This window comes from Pelobates fuscus, chromosome 5, assembly GCF_036172605.1.
Source record: "Pelobates fuscus isolate aPelFus1 chromosome 5, aPelFus1.pri, whole genome shotgun sequence".
NCBI lineage: Eukaryota > Metazoa > Chordata > Amphibia > Anura > Pelobatidae > Pelobates > Pelobates fuscus.
This window is the reverse complement of record NC_086321.1, coordinates 14,821,694-14,837,843: the sequence shown is the minus strand read 5'-3', so window position 1 is coordinate 14,837,843 and position 16,150 is coordinate 14,821,694. Positions and strand designations below refer to the sequence as shown.

The window sequence follows — 16,150 nt, the reverse complement described above, 5'->3', positions numbered from 1 at the left end:
GTGAACGGGTCGACCGCGAGGAACAGGAGAAACATGGCGTCCGGACGGATAAACGTCTAAGTCCCTACCTCTCTCGGAGGTAGAGACCTCAGGTACCCTGACAGGGAGAGACTGAGACAGAGGGAGACTGAGACAGAGAGATGGACTGAGACAGAGGAAGACGGAGACAGAGGAAGATTCAGACAGAGAGATGGAGACAGAGAAAGACTGAGACAGAGGGAGACTGAGGCAGAGGAAGACTGAGACAGAGGGAGACTGAGACAGAGGGAGACTGAGACAGAGAAAGACTGAGACAGAGGGAGACTGAGGCAGAGGAAGACTGAGACAGAGGGAGACTGAGACAGAGGGAGACTGAGACAGAGAGATGGACTGAGACAGAGGAGGACTGAAACACAGGAAGACTGAGACAGAGGGTGACTGAGACAGAGGGAGACTGAGACAGAGGAAGACTGAGACAGAGGGAGACTGAGACAGAGAGATGGACTGAGACAGAGGGTCACTGAGGCAGAGGGAGACTGAGACAGAGAGATGGACTGAGACAGAGGGTGACTGAGGCAGAGGAGGACTGAAACACAGGACGACTGAGACAGAGGAAGATTGAGAGAAAGGAAGACTGATCTATAGGAAGACATTCGGGGCCTGAATGGCCATTTCATACTGCCCATAACGAGACTCCTCTTGCTGTGTAGTAAGGCACACCTGTGCAATAATCATGCTGTCTAATCAGCATCTTAATATGCCACACCTGTGAGGTGGATGGATTATCTCGGCAAAGGAGAAGTACTCACTAACACAGATTTAGACAGATTTGTGTACAATATTTGAGAGAAATAGGCCTTTTGTGTACATAGAAAAAAGTTTTAGATCTTTGAGTTCAGCTCATGAAAAATGGGGGCAAAAACAAACGTGTTGGGTTTATAATTTTGTTCAGTGTAGAAACAAGAAAATATATTAACACATTTGAACCATTTTCTGTCTGAAGGTGTGATTTTTTTTTTTTGAGCAATGTAAAGTATGTGAATAGCAACAAACACCAAGGAATAATATGTTGTAAGGATAATTGTGGGACAAAATATCAAAAATAATATTTTGTGATAACTATGAAAAATTTATAATTTTAGTCTGACGACATTGGTACGTTGTGTTAACGTACAGATCATGTTTTAATGAATGTTGGGTGATGCAATTTGTGTTATTGTCCTTCGTAATTCCCTGTTTGACTGGCACCATATAGGGCCCATTATTGATGGACGGCAGTTGGACACACACCTCACTGCCTGTTGGAGAATGCTGAGGGCTGACAAGGACGAAGATCTCATAGGCCCAAAACAGGTTACTGGTTTGGGCTACCCTTTATAGGGATGGTGAAAGGGGACAAGCAAAATTATGGTTCCATGGCCCCTGTCTAACCTCGGGACCTGTTATTTTCATGGGTTTCATTGACTCTCTCGTGATAATGATATGGTGGGAGAGGAGCTGAGAGGACATCTAAAGCATATTTCTCTCTCCCAGCATATGATTATCAGGAGAGAGACTGAATTTATCTTGCAAATAACAACTACTGCCTAGGATTGTAATTTATGGCCAATTTCTGGCTAATCCTGATCTGGTTGAGTGTTATTTTCTAGGGTTGTATCGGCTCTCATGATAATGAAATGTTGAGAGAGGAGCTGAAAGGACATCTAAAGCATAATTCTGTCTCATAATTCTCTCTCCTCTCTCCCAGCATATCATTATCGGGAGAGAGACTGAATTTATCTTGACAAATAGCATCTACTGCCTGGAATTGTAACTCCCACCAATCTCAATATATGCTCTACTGGTGCCCAAAGATGCCCTAAGATTAAAAGGACACTAGACCTAACCTACACAATGACGATGCATGTATGAGGGCGTTTCGGGACTCTGAAGCATTCATAAATCACTCGCCCGTTGATCTTGTTGTCTGTGATGTCTTTATTATGATTTTGTCATCTACTAGCGATGGGTTTTATGGATCACTTGAAACAGATTTTTTTTGTGTGTTTTTTTTAAATTTACCAATTTTTGTTAACTGGCTGGTGATACCACGCTTGTTCAAACTGTATTTTCTCTCATGTGAGAGCACTTTTCTGCAATATAAACACTCTTTCTCCAGATCACATACTGAAAATGATTTTATTTAATTCATTTACATTAAATTGATATAAACTTGTCCAGAAAATTCAAATAATAAGTTTTCATATTCGCTTGAACATTTAAGAAAACCCAAAATCAATAAATAAGCACAGACAATAAGTTAAAACAGATCACAAACTGACCAGAATTATAACAAGAATGCTTTATCTACACAAAACATCCTATTCCACATCGTCCTCTCTTCCCTGGGTCTGGGTAACAGACCAGCACATGCAGAAAAAAAAGCTCTGTACAAAGTCCGGGGTGGGTAATATACATGTGCCCTCTGGGTACCATTCTCCTGCTGTCCATGCAGGGTAAGTGGCAGCGATGGATGAGGGATTTAAAAGGCAGGCTGCCAATTGATCATCAGAAAGCTGAAGTGCTTTTACCTCTCTTGAGGAAAATAAAATAAAATGCATTTATATTGATTTATTTGTCCTATAAATAAAAAAAATGATTATCAAAAAGGGTGCTGTGTCTCCTATGGCAGAATATTTTTGTGTCCCCATAAAATAAATTAATTTCTGAACAACCCTTTTATTTAGAAAGAATGATTGTGCTTAGAAAATGCACTTATTGTGTAAGCCTATTGGGTTAGGAATTGGGGAAGGGGAGTGAGAGGATTAGGGTCAGCGGGGAGATGTTGGCTGGTAAAGACCTAGACTAGAGACTGGGTCATTAGGGGATTTGAATAAAATTTTAATCTTCTGTTCTGGAAGGGGTTACGCCAGCACATGGCTTTCAGTGGGCTTACTGCTTGAATAAACCAGGCACTGAGACTGGCATAATCTGGCAACCACACAACTTAAGCTCTGCTCAGTCCCTGCTGGGAATTGTAGTCCTCATTCACTGGGTGGCCAGATGTGTTAACCCAGTGCTGTTTATAAAATCTGTACCCTGACATAATGAGCTACTGGATGATAAAATGTTTGGGGACCTTTAGAGTGGGACATCCCGGAGTATCCAGCTCACAGCAGCTAACCCATAGATCATCCAACCTCCCTGCCAGTAATCTGCCATAGCCCACTTAGTTCACTCCCTAGTCCTGCCTGTAAAATACTTAATCAATGACATCAAATTGCAACAAACTGTAAAACAGTATCAATTCTCGTTTAATTGCAGGAAGAGGAGCACATTGGGATCATTGTGTGATATAAACATCTTCCTGTGTGACTGAGATTGTCCTCCATCCATTTTAGGTTCAACATCATTTCCAAACGCACATTCTCTGGCACCAATATGGACTGGTGTTCCCTATAAGCACAATTCAAAGGTCCTGCCAGGAAGCAGTTAGTAAAGGTTTTTAGAATTCTTCATCCTTCAGCTTACATGTCCTTGTCATTACTTGTTTCGGTGCTGGTCTGCACCCTGAAAAAAGTACTGAGAGGGAACCCTGTAGGTGCCTATGGGTGCCGAGCAGTGCCAGGGGCCGGATACCCTGCTGGTGATAGTGAAGGGGGGCATTAGGTGAAGCTCATGGACACTGTGTGCTCCAGGGCCTTGCGGCGTAGGGAGGCGATGCTGGTTCCCCTCCACACATCGCTGCTGTCCGGGGAGCTGCAGAGCTGGGGGGAGCCGGTGACATTGCTGGGCCCCTGCAGGGAGGTGGGCACCATACCCGGGAAGGACTGGTAGAGATGGGACTGGAGGCCGGAACCATTGGAGCCCATGTTGGACAGCCCCATGGAGCTGGGTGGAGGGCCCGCTCCCAGGCTGCACTGTGCCATGGCCTGCTGTCTGCCCAGGGAGGGGGGCAGGGGCAGCTGTGAGACCCCCATCCCAGCCGTGGCCCAGCGGGTGTCGTTGGCATGAAAGGAGCACAGGCTGTCGCCCATCGCTGCTGCTGCCGCAGCCGCCGCCGAGGGGAACTGGGGAAGCCCAGGGGTGGGGAGCAGGGTTCCGGGTGCCCGGAATACATTGGTGGTCTTCTTCCTTTTCTTCCACTTTGCTCTTCGGTTCTGAAACCAAACCTGGGGGCACAGGAGAGAGAGGAGACTGTGAGATACATGTTATAACCTTACAGGATACATCATGTGACCTGACTGGAGGTACATTATAGAATGTCTGTGGATACATTATAGAATGTCTGTGGATACATTATAGAATGTCCATAGATACATTATAGAATGTCTGTGGATACATTATAGAATGTCCATAGATACATTATAGAATGTCTGTGGATACATTATAGAATGTCTGTGGATACATTATAGAATGTCTGTGGATACATTATAGAATGTCCATAGATACATTATAGAATGTCTGTGGATACATTATAGAATGTCCATAGATACATTATAGAATGTCTGTGGATACATTATAGAATGTCTGTGGATACATTATAGAATGTCTGTGGATACATTATAGAATGTATGTGGATACATTATAGAATGTCCATAGATACATTATAGAATGTCTTTATTCATAGTACAGATTAAAAGTATTTATTTACAGTATAGATTGGTAGTAATTATTTATAGTATAGATTAGTAGTAATTATTTATAGTATAGATTTATAGTAATTATTTATAGTATAGATTAGTAGTAATTATTTATAGTATAGATTTATAGTAATTATTTATAGTACAGGTTTATAGTAATTATTTATAGTACAGGTTTATAGATTATATGAATAGTATATAATTGTCATAAATAAATATATGACATTGTGTTTGTCCTGAAAAGTGGACACTGCTTTTTTTTTTTTACAATTTGATGGAATAAAGATTCATATAAAGTCAGTGAGTGCTGATATAACAATTTATAATGTCCTTTATAATAAATAATGTTATATCAGATTGTTCTGTAAATCGCCTGCACAGTCTCAATATACCGCCCATCACAGGTCCATATAGTGAAACCTTTATATATATAACTGTCCTTTATAATAAATAATGTTATATCAGATTGTTCTAAAAGTCACCTGCACCGTCTCAATATACCACCCATCACAGGTCCATTTAAAAGTCCATTATAATAAATAATGTTATATTAGATTATTCTGTAATTGCTATCTCCACATACCACCGCCCATACTCCAACCTATATACATAACTGTCCTTTATAATAAATAATGTTATATTAGATTGTTCAGTAATTGTTATCTCCAAACCCCCCCCCCCCCCTTTCACATGGCGACAAAGCATCTGGTTTTAGAACATATTTTGTTATAATGCAATACAAGATGATTTCAAGATTTATAAGAAAGTGTTTGGGATTTTTGTTGTTGTTGCAGATTAAATTGATTTATACAGATTATGCTGGCAGATTTAGATTCATTAGCATTTGTTAATTATATTTAATTCATTGTGTGTAAGAAAGCATGTATCTGTATAACTATATATCTATATAACTATGTATCTGTATAACTATGTATCTATATAACAATGCATCTGTATAACTATGTATCTATATAACTATGTACTTATAGAACTATGTACCTATAGAACTATGTATCTATATAACTATGTATCTATGTACCTATATAACTATGTATCTGTATAACTATGTACCTATAGAACTATGTATCTATATAACTATGTATCTATGTACCTATATAACTATGTATCTATATAACTATGTATCTATATAACTATGTACCTATAGAACTATGTATCTATATAACTATGTATCTATGTACCTATATAACTATGTATCTATATAACTATGTATCTGTATAACAATGCATCTGTATAACTATGTACCTATAGAACTATCTACCTATAGAACTATGTATCTATATAACTATGTATCTATGTATCTATATAACTATGTACATATAGAACTATGTATCAATATAACTATATATCTATGTTACTATGTATCTATGTAACTATGTATCTTTATAACTATGTATCTATAGAACTATGTATCTTTATAACTATGTATCTTTATAACTATGTATCTATGTATCTATAGAACTATGTATCTATATAACTATGTACCTATAGAACTATGTATCTATATAACTATGTATCTATGTATCTATAGAACTATGTATCTATGTAACTATGTATATATATATATATATATAACTATGTACCTATAGAACTATGTATCTATATAACTATGTATCTTTATAACTATGTACCTATAGAACTATATATCTTTATAACTATGTACCTATAGAACTATGTTTCTATATAACTATGTATCTATGTATCTATAGAACTATGTATCTATATAACTATGTATCTATGTATCTATATAACTATGTATCTATGTAACTATGTATATATATATATATATATATATATAACTATGTACCTATAGAACTATGTATCTATATAACTATGCATCTTTATAACTATGTACCTATAGAACTATATATCTTTATAACTATGTACCTATAGAACTATGTATCTATGTAACTATGTATCTATAGAACTATGTATCTTTATAACTATGTATCTATAGAACTATGTATCTTTATAACTATGTATCTATAGAACTATGTATCTATATAACTATGTATCTATGTATCTATAGAACTATGTATCTATGTAACTATGTATCTCTATAACTATGTACCTATAGAAATATGTATCTATAGATCTATGTATCTATGTATCTATATAACTATGTATCTATGTAACTATGTATCTATATAACTATGTACCTATATAACTATGTACCTATAGAACTATGTATCTATATAACTATGTATCTATATAACTATGTATCTATATCACTATGTATCTATAGAACAATGTATCTATCTATACAACGATCTATTTATGTGTGTATCTCTATAAGTGTGTATTTCGATATTTATGTATATCTTTATTTATGTATCTACAATAAATCCCAGAGATCATGTGAAAGGACCCGGAATGTGATATATTTGTGTGATCCATATTTCGATGATTATTTCTCATTAGAGGGCACCCCGACCATTTTGGAGCTATATAACTGTATATAATATATTATATTATATTATATTGTATTATATTATATTGTATTATATTATATTATATTGTATTATATTATATTATGTGTTCCATCATTTATTTTAAAACAATTATATCATGAAAAAAAGAATTCTGTTATATAGGATAAAAAAGAGCCCCGATAAATACTACATAGAAATTGAAGAAAAATGCAATTTATTATGGTGAATGTTAATGCGGATTTATTATTCATTCACAGCCGGTGAGAAATGTCAGGAATTCGAAGTGAATTTAAGTAGAAAATAGCCGAATTGTGAAAATTCTCCCAGTCAGCTTTCTTTCTAATTCGTTTTTTTTGGTCTAAAATGTGAATTCGCTTTGAATTCCCAACTATTCCCACATCAGTGAATTCCCTGTATGTAGAGAGATAGCTCGGTTAATGGAACACCTAGAGGGACATTCATTGGACAGTAAATAAACGAAATAACCGAAATGGTAAATAAATCCAGAATTCAGCTTTTACCACCTCTCCCCGCTTAGTAAACACACCCCACAGACACCCCGGGATTGTATATGAGGACTGGGCCCCATCTACTGATCCTTCCTGTAGGCATTGGCCATATGTCTGTCTGTAAGACTGCATGCTGCCACCGAAAGGGTTCATCGTTCTATTTGCAATATATTTCGTACAAAGTTAGCCAGAATGCTCATATTTGTTTAATTGAATCATTAATTTCAGTTTTGAACTTTTAGTTTTACACCCTCAGACAGACTCATACAGAAGAGACAGACAGACGAACAGACAGAACGTTCACAATCCGTGTACAGAAATGTATACTTCCATCTACATCTAGATATTTTCTTACATTTGTAATTTTACTTCTCCAAAAAAAAAATAGAAATAAAATCTAAAAAAATTGTAATTTATGTTATGCCTTTTAATACTGTGTGTGTGTTTGTGTGTGTGTGTGTGTGTGTGTGTGTCTGCGTGTGTCACTTTACCGATATTGTATCATTAAAATGCTAATTTTGTTGCCTTCAAATCGAAATCCAACTACAAATCACGACTGTGCAATGAATTGTGTGTGTTTATGTGTATTGGTGTGTATGTGTGCACAGTTGTGTATGATTGTTTGTGTTGTGTACATTTATTTCTGTGATAATTCGATAACAAATATTAGCACTAAAGTACGAAATGTGAGCTGATCCGGTGGAATTCAAATTTTAGGCTGAAAAATTCCAAGCTAGAAAAATGGGTGATTTGGAGAACTTTTTCCCGTTTCTGGAAATATTTTATTTAAGATAAATCTCTGTTATTGTTTATACTGTATATGAATTCACTGTTTTGTGACTAGCCCTGATTGTGGTCAATTCCATTCGAGTTAAATAAAATTCAGCCCTGAACCTACAATGACAAAAAACGAGCGAATTAACCTTTTCGGTAATTTATCTCCCTTTAGTCTATTATGAATTCGTTTAAAATTAGGATCCAGATGAAATGGGCTCTGGTAGTTTAAATAAAGGACGGGAGATTGAAATTGCCCGTATTTAGCTCAGACTAATGGAGCCGATCTGGGGTAACAGCGAGTCTGGTAATTATCCCCGATTTAATGATATACCGGGCGATGCAGAGAGAATTATTAGCTGCTATTAGACACATTTGGATACTATTAAGGTACACCGCGATAAATCTGATTCATTGTGCTGCACATCAGACACAAAATAACGTTTTATGGCCCATGTACTATCACCTGTGATAAATATCGCCAAGCAACTGTCACGGAATTGGCCCCCAGGTTCTAATAGAATGCTGAGAGAATACTTTCACGGCGAGGATGGGGACAGTAAACTAAGGGTTAAATCATGGATATCCTTACTTTGGATCTCCTGCAGAGAATCACAAACACTGCTGGTAAAATGCTAGAAAGTCTATTCCTGTTAATATTTATTAAAAGAGAACAAAATGAAACGAAATAAGATATAAAAAAAATAAAAAAAAAATACAACAGCTACCCAGTAACGAAATAAGATATATATATAAAAAAAAAAAAATACAATAGCTACCCAGTAACGAAATAAGATATATAAAAAAATAAAAAAAATACAATAGCTACCCAGTAACGAAATAAGATATATAAAAAAATAAAAAAAAAATACAATAGCTACCCAGTAATGATTTGTAATGGGAAGAACATGTTTTAGTTTGTTTTTCGTTTGATTTGTTAATGTAATTACTATATTTTGTTTTATCTTATTTCGTTTTATTTATTTATTTTCTGGCTTTTATTTATTTATTAATATAATTATTTGTGTATTTTATTTATTTATTCATTTCTCGGTTTTACTTATTTATTTTCGTTTAACATTATTATTATTATTACCATTATTATTATTATTATTATTATTATTATTATTATTATTATTATTATTATTTCCTTTCTGTTTCTGGTATTTCTTCGCCCACTGTGAGCTGGGGATTTAAGGGCTCTGGTTATAAGAGAGGCTCAGTGTAAAGGAATTTTAAAATATATTATCCATTTAATTGGTGCCCAGTAAATGGGTCATTGAGGGAAGGGGTAAGATGGAGGGTGTTTTTTCCTTTTTTTGCAGGAGACAGGCTGTATGAAGACCTCATTGCAATCCTAGTTGGAGATGATTAATGTGAAGATTTGCTGGGAGATCTGTAGAGATTGTATTAAAGCTGGATTCGAGGTTCATTTCGATCAGCCAACCGTGAACCCTGGGCCGAATTCATTACACGTTAATAGTGCTGGAGAGATGGGGAAAGCAATCTCTCTTTCTATTAGAAACACACAGAATCTCGCCCTGTCCCATATTAAGATGTGGCAGCTGACAGCACCATCTCATAGGACCAAGCACCGGCCGTATACACAGGCTGTACACTCAGAATCCTTTCCTGTCATAGAATGACTGTGTGTGTGTGTGTGTGTCTGTGTGTGTGTCACTGTATGTGTGTGTGTGTCACTGTATGTGTGTGCCACGATTCTTTCTAAAAAAAAATAATAAATACCATTATTCTGTCTTAATCCATCTCTCTCTGTATATATCTGTGTGTGTCTATGTCACTGTGCAGTGTATGTCTGTGTGTGTATCACGGTGTTTGTATATGTATCAGTGTGTGCCACACTTGTTTGTAAAATTAAAATAATTATAAATAAATCTCTATATATGCAGTAAATACCATTATTCTGTAAATATCCATATATCTCTATCTCTATCCCTACGTGTGTGTGTGTGTGTGTGTGTGTGTGTTTGTTTGTATTATAAATGGCATACTAAATACGTACTATATAATATAGGCATCTGCTTCTAACTGAGCGCTTTTCAAGCAAAATACTGTAATATATATAAATATATATGTGTAGCAATCTATCTATCATCTATCTGTCTGTCTGCCAGTCTATCTATTATATTTTATATATGTGTGTTTGTGTGTATGTATGTATGTATATAACTTAAATATTAGTGAAATAAAAGGAAAAAAATAAAACTAGTCTGATAATATATAACTGATTTGATGTGACATTTATACATTTCGTTTTTAGTTCGCCCCAATTAATGATAGACAGACAGACTGAAAAACATAAACAGCTACAGAAATACAAACAGAAACAGCTACTGACAGACAGAAAAACAGACAGAGAGACAGATAAAACAGACACAGAAAGACAGAGTGAAAAACATAAACAGCTACTGACAGACAGAAAAACAGAAACAACTACAGAAATACAGACAGAAACAGCTAGAGACAGACAGAAAAACAGACAGACAGATAAAACAGACACAGAAAGACAGAGTGGAAAACAGAAACAGCTACTGACAGACAGAAAAACAGACAGAAAAAAAACTCTGAAACAGCTAGAGACAGATAGAAAAACAGACAGAGAGACAGAAAACAGAATGCAGGACCCGCACCGCTTATACAAATCTGTCTATTATTCTGCATAAAAAATGAGAAATCTTGTGAAATCGTTGGATATTTTGCGCTGATTTGCTTTTTATGTAAATATAATATTGAAAGTTAATTAATCCGTGCTGGAGACTAATGATTATGCTTATTATATTGCATCTGATCGAATAATTTGCATGATTCTCGCATTGCTGCTTAATAAGCCATCCCTTCTTATAAATAATAATCCTGGGATTGGGCTCTAATAATGGTCTGCCATAAAAATCCTGCTTTAATAGCTGGCGCTGCCTGGCACTGCCTGGCACTGGGTATACATCTCTCTGTCACTGGGTGTAATGCCTCAATCCCAGCTATCTGATCGAAGTATAATCACAGCCTCCAGAACCGCTTCTCCCACTTTAAACCGGCTGAAAAAGACTGACTACTGGGCAGCAATGTACCCATGTGCTGGGACTTTAGGGGTTCGGATGTGGGAATTCGGGGGAATTAAATCGCACATCTAATTGTGGAAATTCGGGGGAATTAAATCACACATTCAATTAGGAAATAAATAAACTTGGAAATAAATAGACTTCTTTATTTTTAGTTTTTTTTTTTTTTTAGCAAAATTAATTTACTTTTTACCCGATTGAATGAATATTACTATTCAAGTAGGGTATAAAAACAAACATTCTTAGTAAATTAAATCAGTTTTATTTTATATCTATTTAATCTATCATTGTATTTAATCCATCTATCTCTCTATCTATCTATTTATTTATTTATTTTAATCTTTATCTAGCTGTCCATCTATCTATTTATCTATTTATTTATTTATTTATTTTAATCTCTATCTATCTATCTTTTTATTTATTTTAATCTTTATCTAGCTATTTAGCTATCTATTTATTTATGTATTTATTTTAATCTCTATCTATCTATCTATTTATTTATTTTAATCTCTATCTATCTATCTATCTATTTATTTATTTATTTTAATCTTTATCTAGCTGTCCATCTATCTATCTATTTATTCATTTATTTATTTATTTTAATCTCTATCTATCTATCTTTTTATTTATTTTAATCTTTATCTAGCTATTTAGCAATCTATCTATTTATTTATTTATTTTAATCTCTATCTATCTATTTATTTATTTTAATCTTTATCTAGCTATTTAGCTATCTATTCGATATCATTTTATATCTGCGGGAATTTAATTTTTATAATCAGTTGATTTAAATTTGTCCATTATTTTACATTCTAGAATTTCAAAAGGTGCATTACAAAAAACGAATAATATAAAGAACATTGAAAATCAGTTTCACTCGTCATTCTACAATCTATAATACTTCGTTTAAATAGATGTATGTCTGTAAAATTGAAGCGGTTCTATCTCCATGGATAGAAAGGATTTTCCATTGACCAGTCTCGCTCACACTGTAATTACTAATATTATTTCGTCAGATAAAATACTAATATAACGCGATTTTTATTTAAAGTTATTTATTAGCCATTTCTTGGCGTTCAGTGATTGAATTTCAGCACTTGGACAGCTCCTGTATTATCGCAAAGCTATCATTTCGGTTTGTGAATTTTATCTCGGGTTAGATATAATAATAATAATTTATAATATGAACTGATCAACAATAAATTAACAATAGATGTATTTTTTAAATGGTTATATGATAAAACGATACAAGGATCGGATTATGTAAAAACAATTTAAAGCGAGAAAGATTAAATTTGATAATTAGAGCTATTTAACTGCTCATTGTGTGTAACAGAGTGTATGGAATTACAAATAAACATATTAATATTCTATATTATGTTATATGTAATGAAATAATACACACACACAAACACACAATCACATACTCACAATAACATACACACACAGTCACATGTACAGGGAGCGATTTATTTAAGAATTTTAATTTTGTTAAAAAAAAAACCCCACTGATTTTAGACTCACTGTCTGTACAATGATAACACAATCACAATACAATAATTATACTAGCTAGCACTCATAGGGAACTTTGCCACCTCTGCCTTGTGTCTAATAGGATCACATTTAGTAACTAAATCACTAACATTATGCCCAAGATTGGGTGATTTTAAAACCGTACAGTCAAGTGTGTTGCAATTTGTACATTGTAATTTTTATAAAACATTCATCTGTTAAATGGATGATAAAGGTACGGTTGGATAGATTTTATGTGTTCTAAGAATGCGCAGTTATAATGGTTCTCATTGCATTTAATCCCTAGATCTCTACAAGAGGATGGGATATGATAAGATGGGTTGTGAGAGAATGGGGTGTCAGAGGTTTGGGAGTTCAGTGCAGGATGGGGTGTCAGAGATGGGGTGACAGATATGGGGTTAAGGGCAGGATGGTGCATCAGAGATGGGGTGTCAGATATTGGGTTAAGGGCAGGATGGGGTGTCAGATTTGGGGAGGCATCGATGGGGTTCAGATATTAGGGTTCAGGTTTTGGGGTTCAGTACAGTGAGGCTCCTTACCTGCACTCTAGATTCAGTCAGTCCGATCCTCAGAGCCAGTTCTTCCCTCATGAAGATGTCAGGGTAATGGGTCTTGGCGAAGCTCCTCTCCAGCTCGTTGAGTTGGGCTGGGGTAAAGCGAGTCCGGTGCCGTTTCTGCTTCTGCTGGCTCTGGTTCTGGGTCTGCTGGCCCGGCTGGCTGGAGTTCTGTTGCTGCTGTTTGTCTGGGTCCTTGGCCATCGAGGTCTGGTTGGAGCCCACGCTGGTGATGTCCTCTCCTGGGAGCATGGTGGTTCCTTCCACCTGGTCCCCATTGCTGCTCAGATCCCCGGGGTGGTCAGAACCCCCAACCCCCAGGCGGCACTTCACCGCCTCCCGGTGCCCCAGCAGCTCAGCCGCATCCTTCATCCCTGGAAGAAGCAGAGGAACCGGTCAATAGGAGCCCCTAGGTACACATACATCATCAATATACCGAGCACATCATACCCAGCCTGGGCACCGTGTGCCGACCATGCACCTATCCTGTGCTGACCATGTAGCTACCCTGCAAGACTGGCAATTGCAACCTGGGAACCTGTGCCAACCATGTATCTACTCTGTGCCAACCTTCACACAATATACCAACTTCGCATGTACTGGCTACCTCACCCAGGACACTCTGTGCCAATCTTTACACAATACACCAACCCTGCATGTACTGGCTATCTAACAATAAACACCCTATGCCAACCTTCATACCATATACCAACCCTGCATGTACTGGCTATCTAACAATAATCACCCTATACCAACCTTCACACCATATACCAACCCTGCATGGACTGGCTATCTAACAATAAACACCCTATGCCAACCTTCACACCATATACCAACCCTGCATGGACTGGCTATCTAACAACAAACACCATATGCCAACCTTCACACCATATACCAACCCTGCATGTTCTGGCTATCTAACAATAATCACCCTATGCCAACCTTCACACCATATACCAACCCTGCATGGACTGGCTATCTAACAATAAACACCCTATGCCAACCTTCACACCATATACCAACCCTGCATGGACTGGCTATCTAACAATAAACACCTTATGCCAACCTTCACACCATATACCAACCCTGCATGTTCTGGCTATCTAACAATAAACACCCTATGACAACCTTTACACCAACTCTGCAAGGACTTACCAACTCATTCTGGACACTCTGTGCCAATCCACACACCAAGATCTGGGCATCCTATCCCAGATCCTCTGTGCCAATCCATACACAAGCATTACAAGGACTGGGCATCTCATGCAGGACCCTCTGTGCCAACCTTCTCACCATGTACCGACTCTGCAATGACTGGGCAGCATCATCCAGCCTCTTGGTAGGTTTAATTAATTGCAATTTATCATTTAATGAAGCCACTGTAAAATGATTTAATTAATTTGCAAATAATCCTACTGCTGGTATGTGCCAGGGCAAGGGATGGGCATTGGTCTGTTTATTTAGCCCAGGGCACCTCTCCCTGGCATAGCACCATATTCCACCACCAATATCCAATATTCATTTCTTTTATCATTCACCCTTGGGGAATCTTGAAGTATCTACCCTAACCTTGCTTGGCAGGCTGGGTTAAGTGAGTACATGGCAGGCAGCACCAGCAGAGATGGTCCTTGTCAAACAGTGCATTTTTTGTCCAAAGTTGCTCCATAACGATACAAACTAACTTTTCTTTCTTCTTCATGCCCTGCCCAGTGGCAGATCCACACTCCCTGGCCAGACTACTCCTGCAGGGTGCCTTTAATATCCAGACACACATGGCTTGCACTGAGTCCCAAACCAGGAAGAATGGCAATTTCTAATTAATCTAACAAATAACTGTTTTAAAAAATGACACAAGTAAAAAGCAGTAAATGAGTTATTTCTGGGCAGATTGTCAGCTCACATTACAAGTATTACAGCTATATCTAATTAAATCTAATTCTGCACAATTACTTAGGGAGCATTACCCCAATCACAGGGCATCACCCCAATCAGAGGGCATTACACCAATCAGAGGGCATTATCCCAATTAGGGGGCATTAACCAAGTTACAGGGCACTATTCCAATCTGGGGGCATTAAGCAGGGGCAGATTGATCCACTCACACTCACCGAGCCGGGCATCCAGGAGGTCGGCATGAGACAGCATGGTGCACCGCTCCAGGGTGAAAGCCTGTCCCCCCCAAATCCTGGCGGTGCTGATCGCTGCCAATACAAGAAATGATGCTTTGATGATGGAGGTGATGGAAGTGGGAGCTCTATGTTCCTACAATGACTGCCTGCATTATAATGGGCTCAGAGCGGCGGGGAGGTGCCTAGCGGCTGGCACAGCCCACCAATCACAGAACGAGCTGCACATGTCACCGGCCCAGCTCCCTGGCCATAGCCCCTGCTGCCACCAACACCACTGCCAGGGCTGGGGGAGGGGCAATGGAGCTGGCAACTGCACCAGGGGGCATCAGGACTGGCAACTGCAAAAGGGGGGCATCAGACATCTGGCAACTAGACCAGAGGGGCAACAGGGATGGCAACTTCACCAGAGGGGGCAAAAGGGCTGGCAACTACACCAGAGGGAGCAACAGGGCTGGCAACTGTACCAACATGGAATCAGGGCTGGTGGCAACTGCACGAACAGGACATCAGGGCAACTGCACCA

General features: G+C 37.5%; 1 protein-coding gene across 2 annotated transcripts; it reads right to left on the bottom strand.

Moving 5' to 3' along the window:
- Positions 1-2,128: 2,128 nt before the first annotated feature.
- Positions 2,129-15,761, bottom strand: OTP (orthopedia homeobox). 2 transcript variants are annotated; one of them, XM_063456714.1, is made up of 3 exons: positions 15,601-15,761; positions 13,484-13,872; positions 2,129-4,130 (listed from the first exon to the last, which is right to left on the bottom strand). In XM_063456714.1, the coding sequence occupies exons 1-3, from the start codon at positions 15,641-15,643 to the stop codon at positions 3,624-3,626; spliced, it is 939 nt and encodes a 312-aa protein (XP_063312784.1). In that variant the 5' UTR covers positions 15,644-15,761; the 3' UTR covers positions 2,129-3,623. The 2 variants fall into 2 exon arrangements, with proteins under 2 accessions (XP_063312784.1, XP_063312785.1); XM_063456715.1 differs by having other exon boundaries at positions 15,607-15,761.
- Positions 15,762-16,150: the final 389 nt, after the last annotated feature.

Excerpts from the sequence above, each read along its gene's own strand:
- OTP (XM_063456714.1), bottom strand. The coding sequence starts at position 15,643 with ATGCTGTCTCATGCCGACCTCCTGGATGCCCGGCTCGGTGAGT. Across the intron at positions 13,873-15,600 it reads GGATGCCCGGCTCGGTGAGT|GGATGAAGGATGCGGCTGAG; the intron begins GTGAGTGGATCA and ends TGCTTCTTCCAG. Across the intron at positions 4,131-13,483 it reads TGACTGAATCTAGAGTGCAG|GTTTGGTTTCAGAACCGAAG; the intron begins GTAAGGAGCCTC and ends CTGTGCCCCCAG.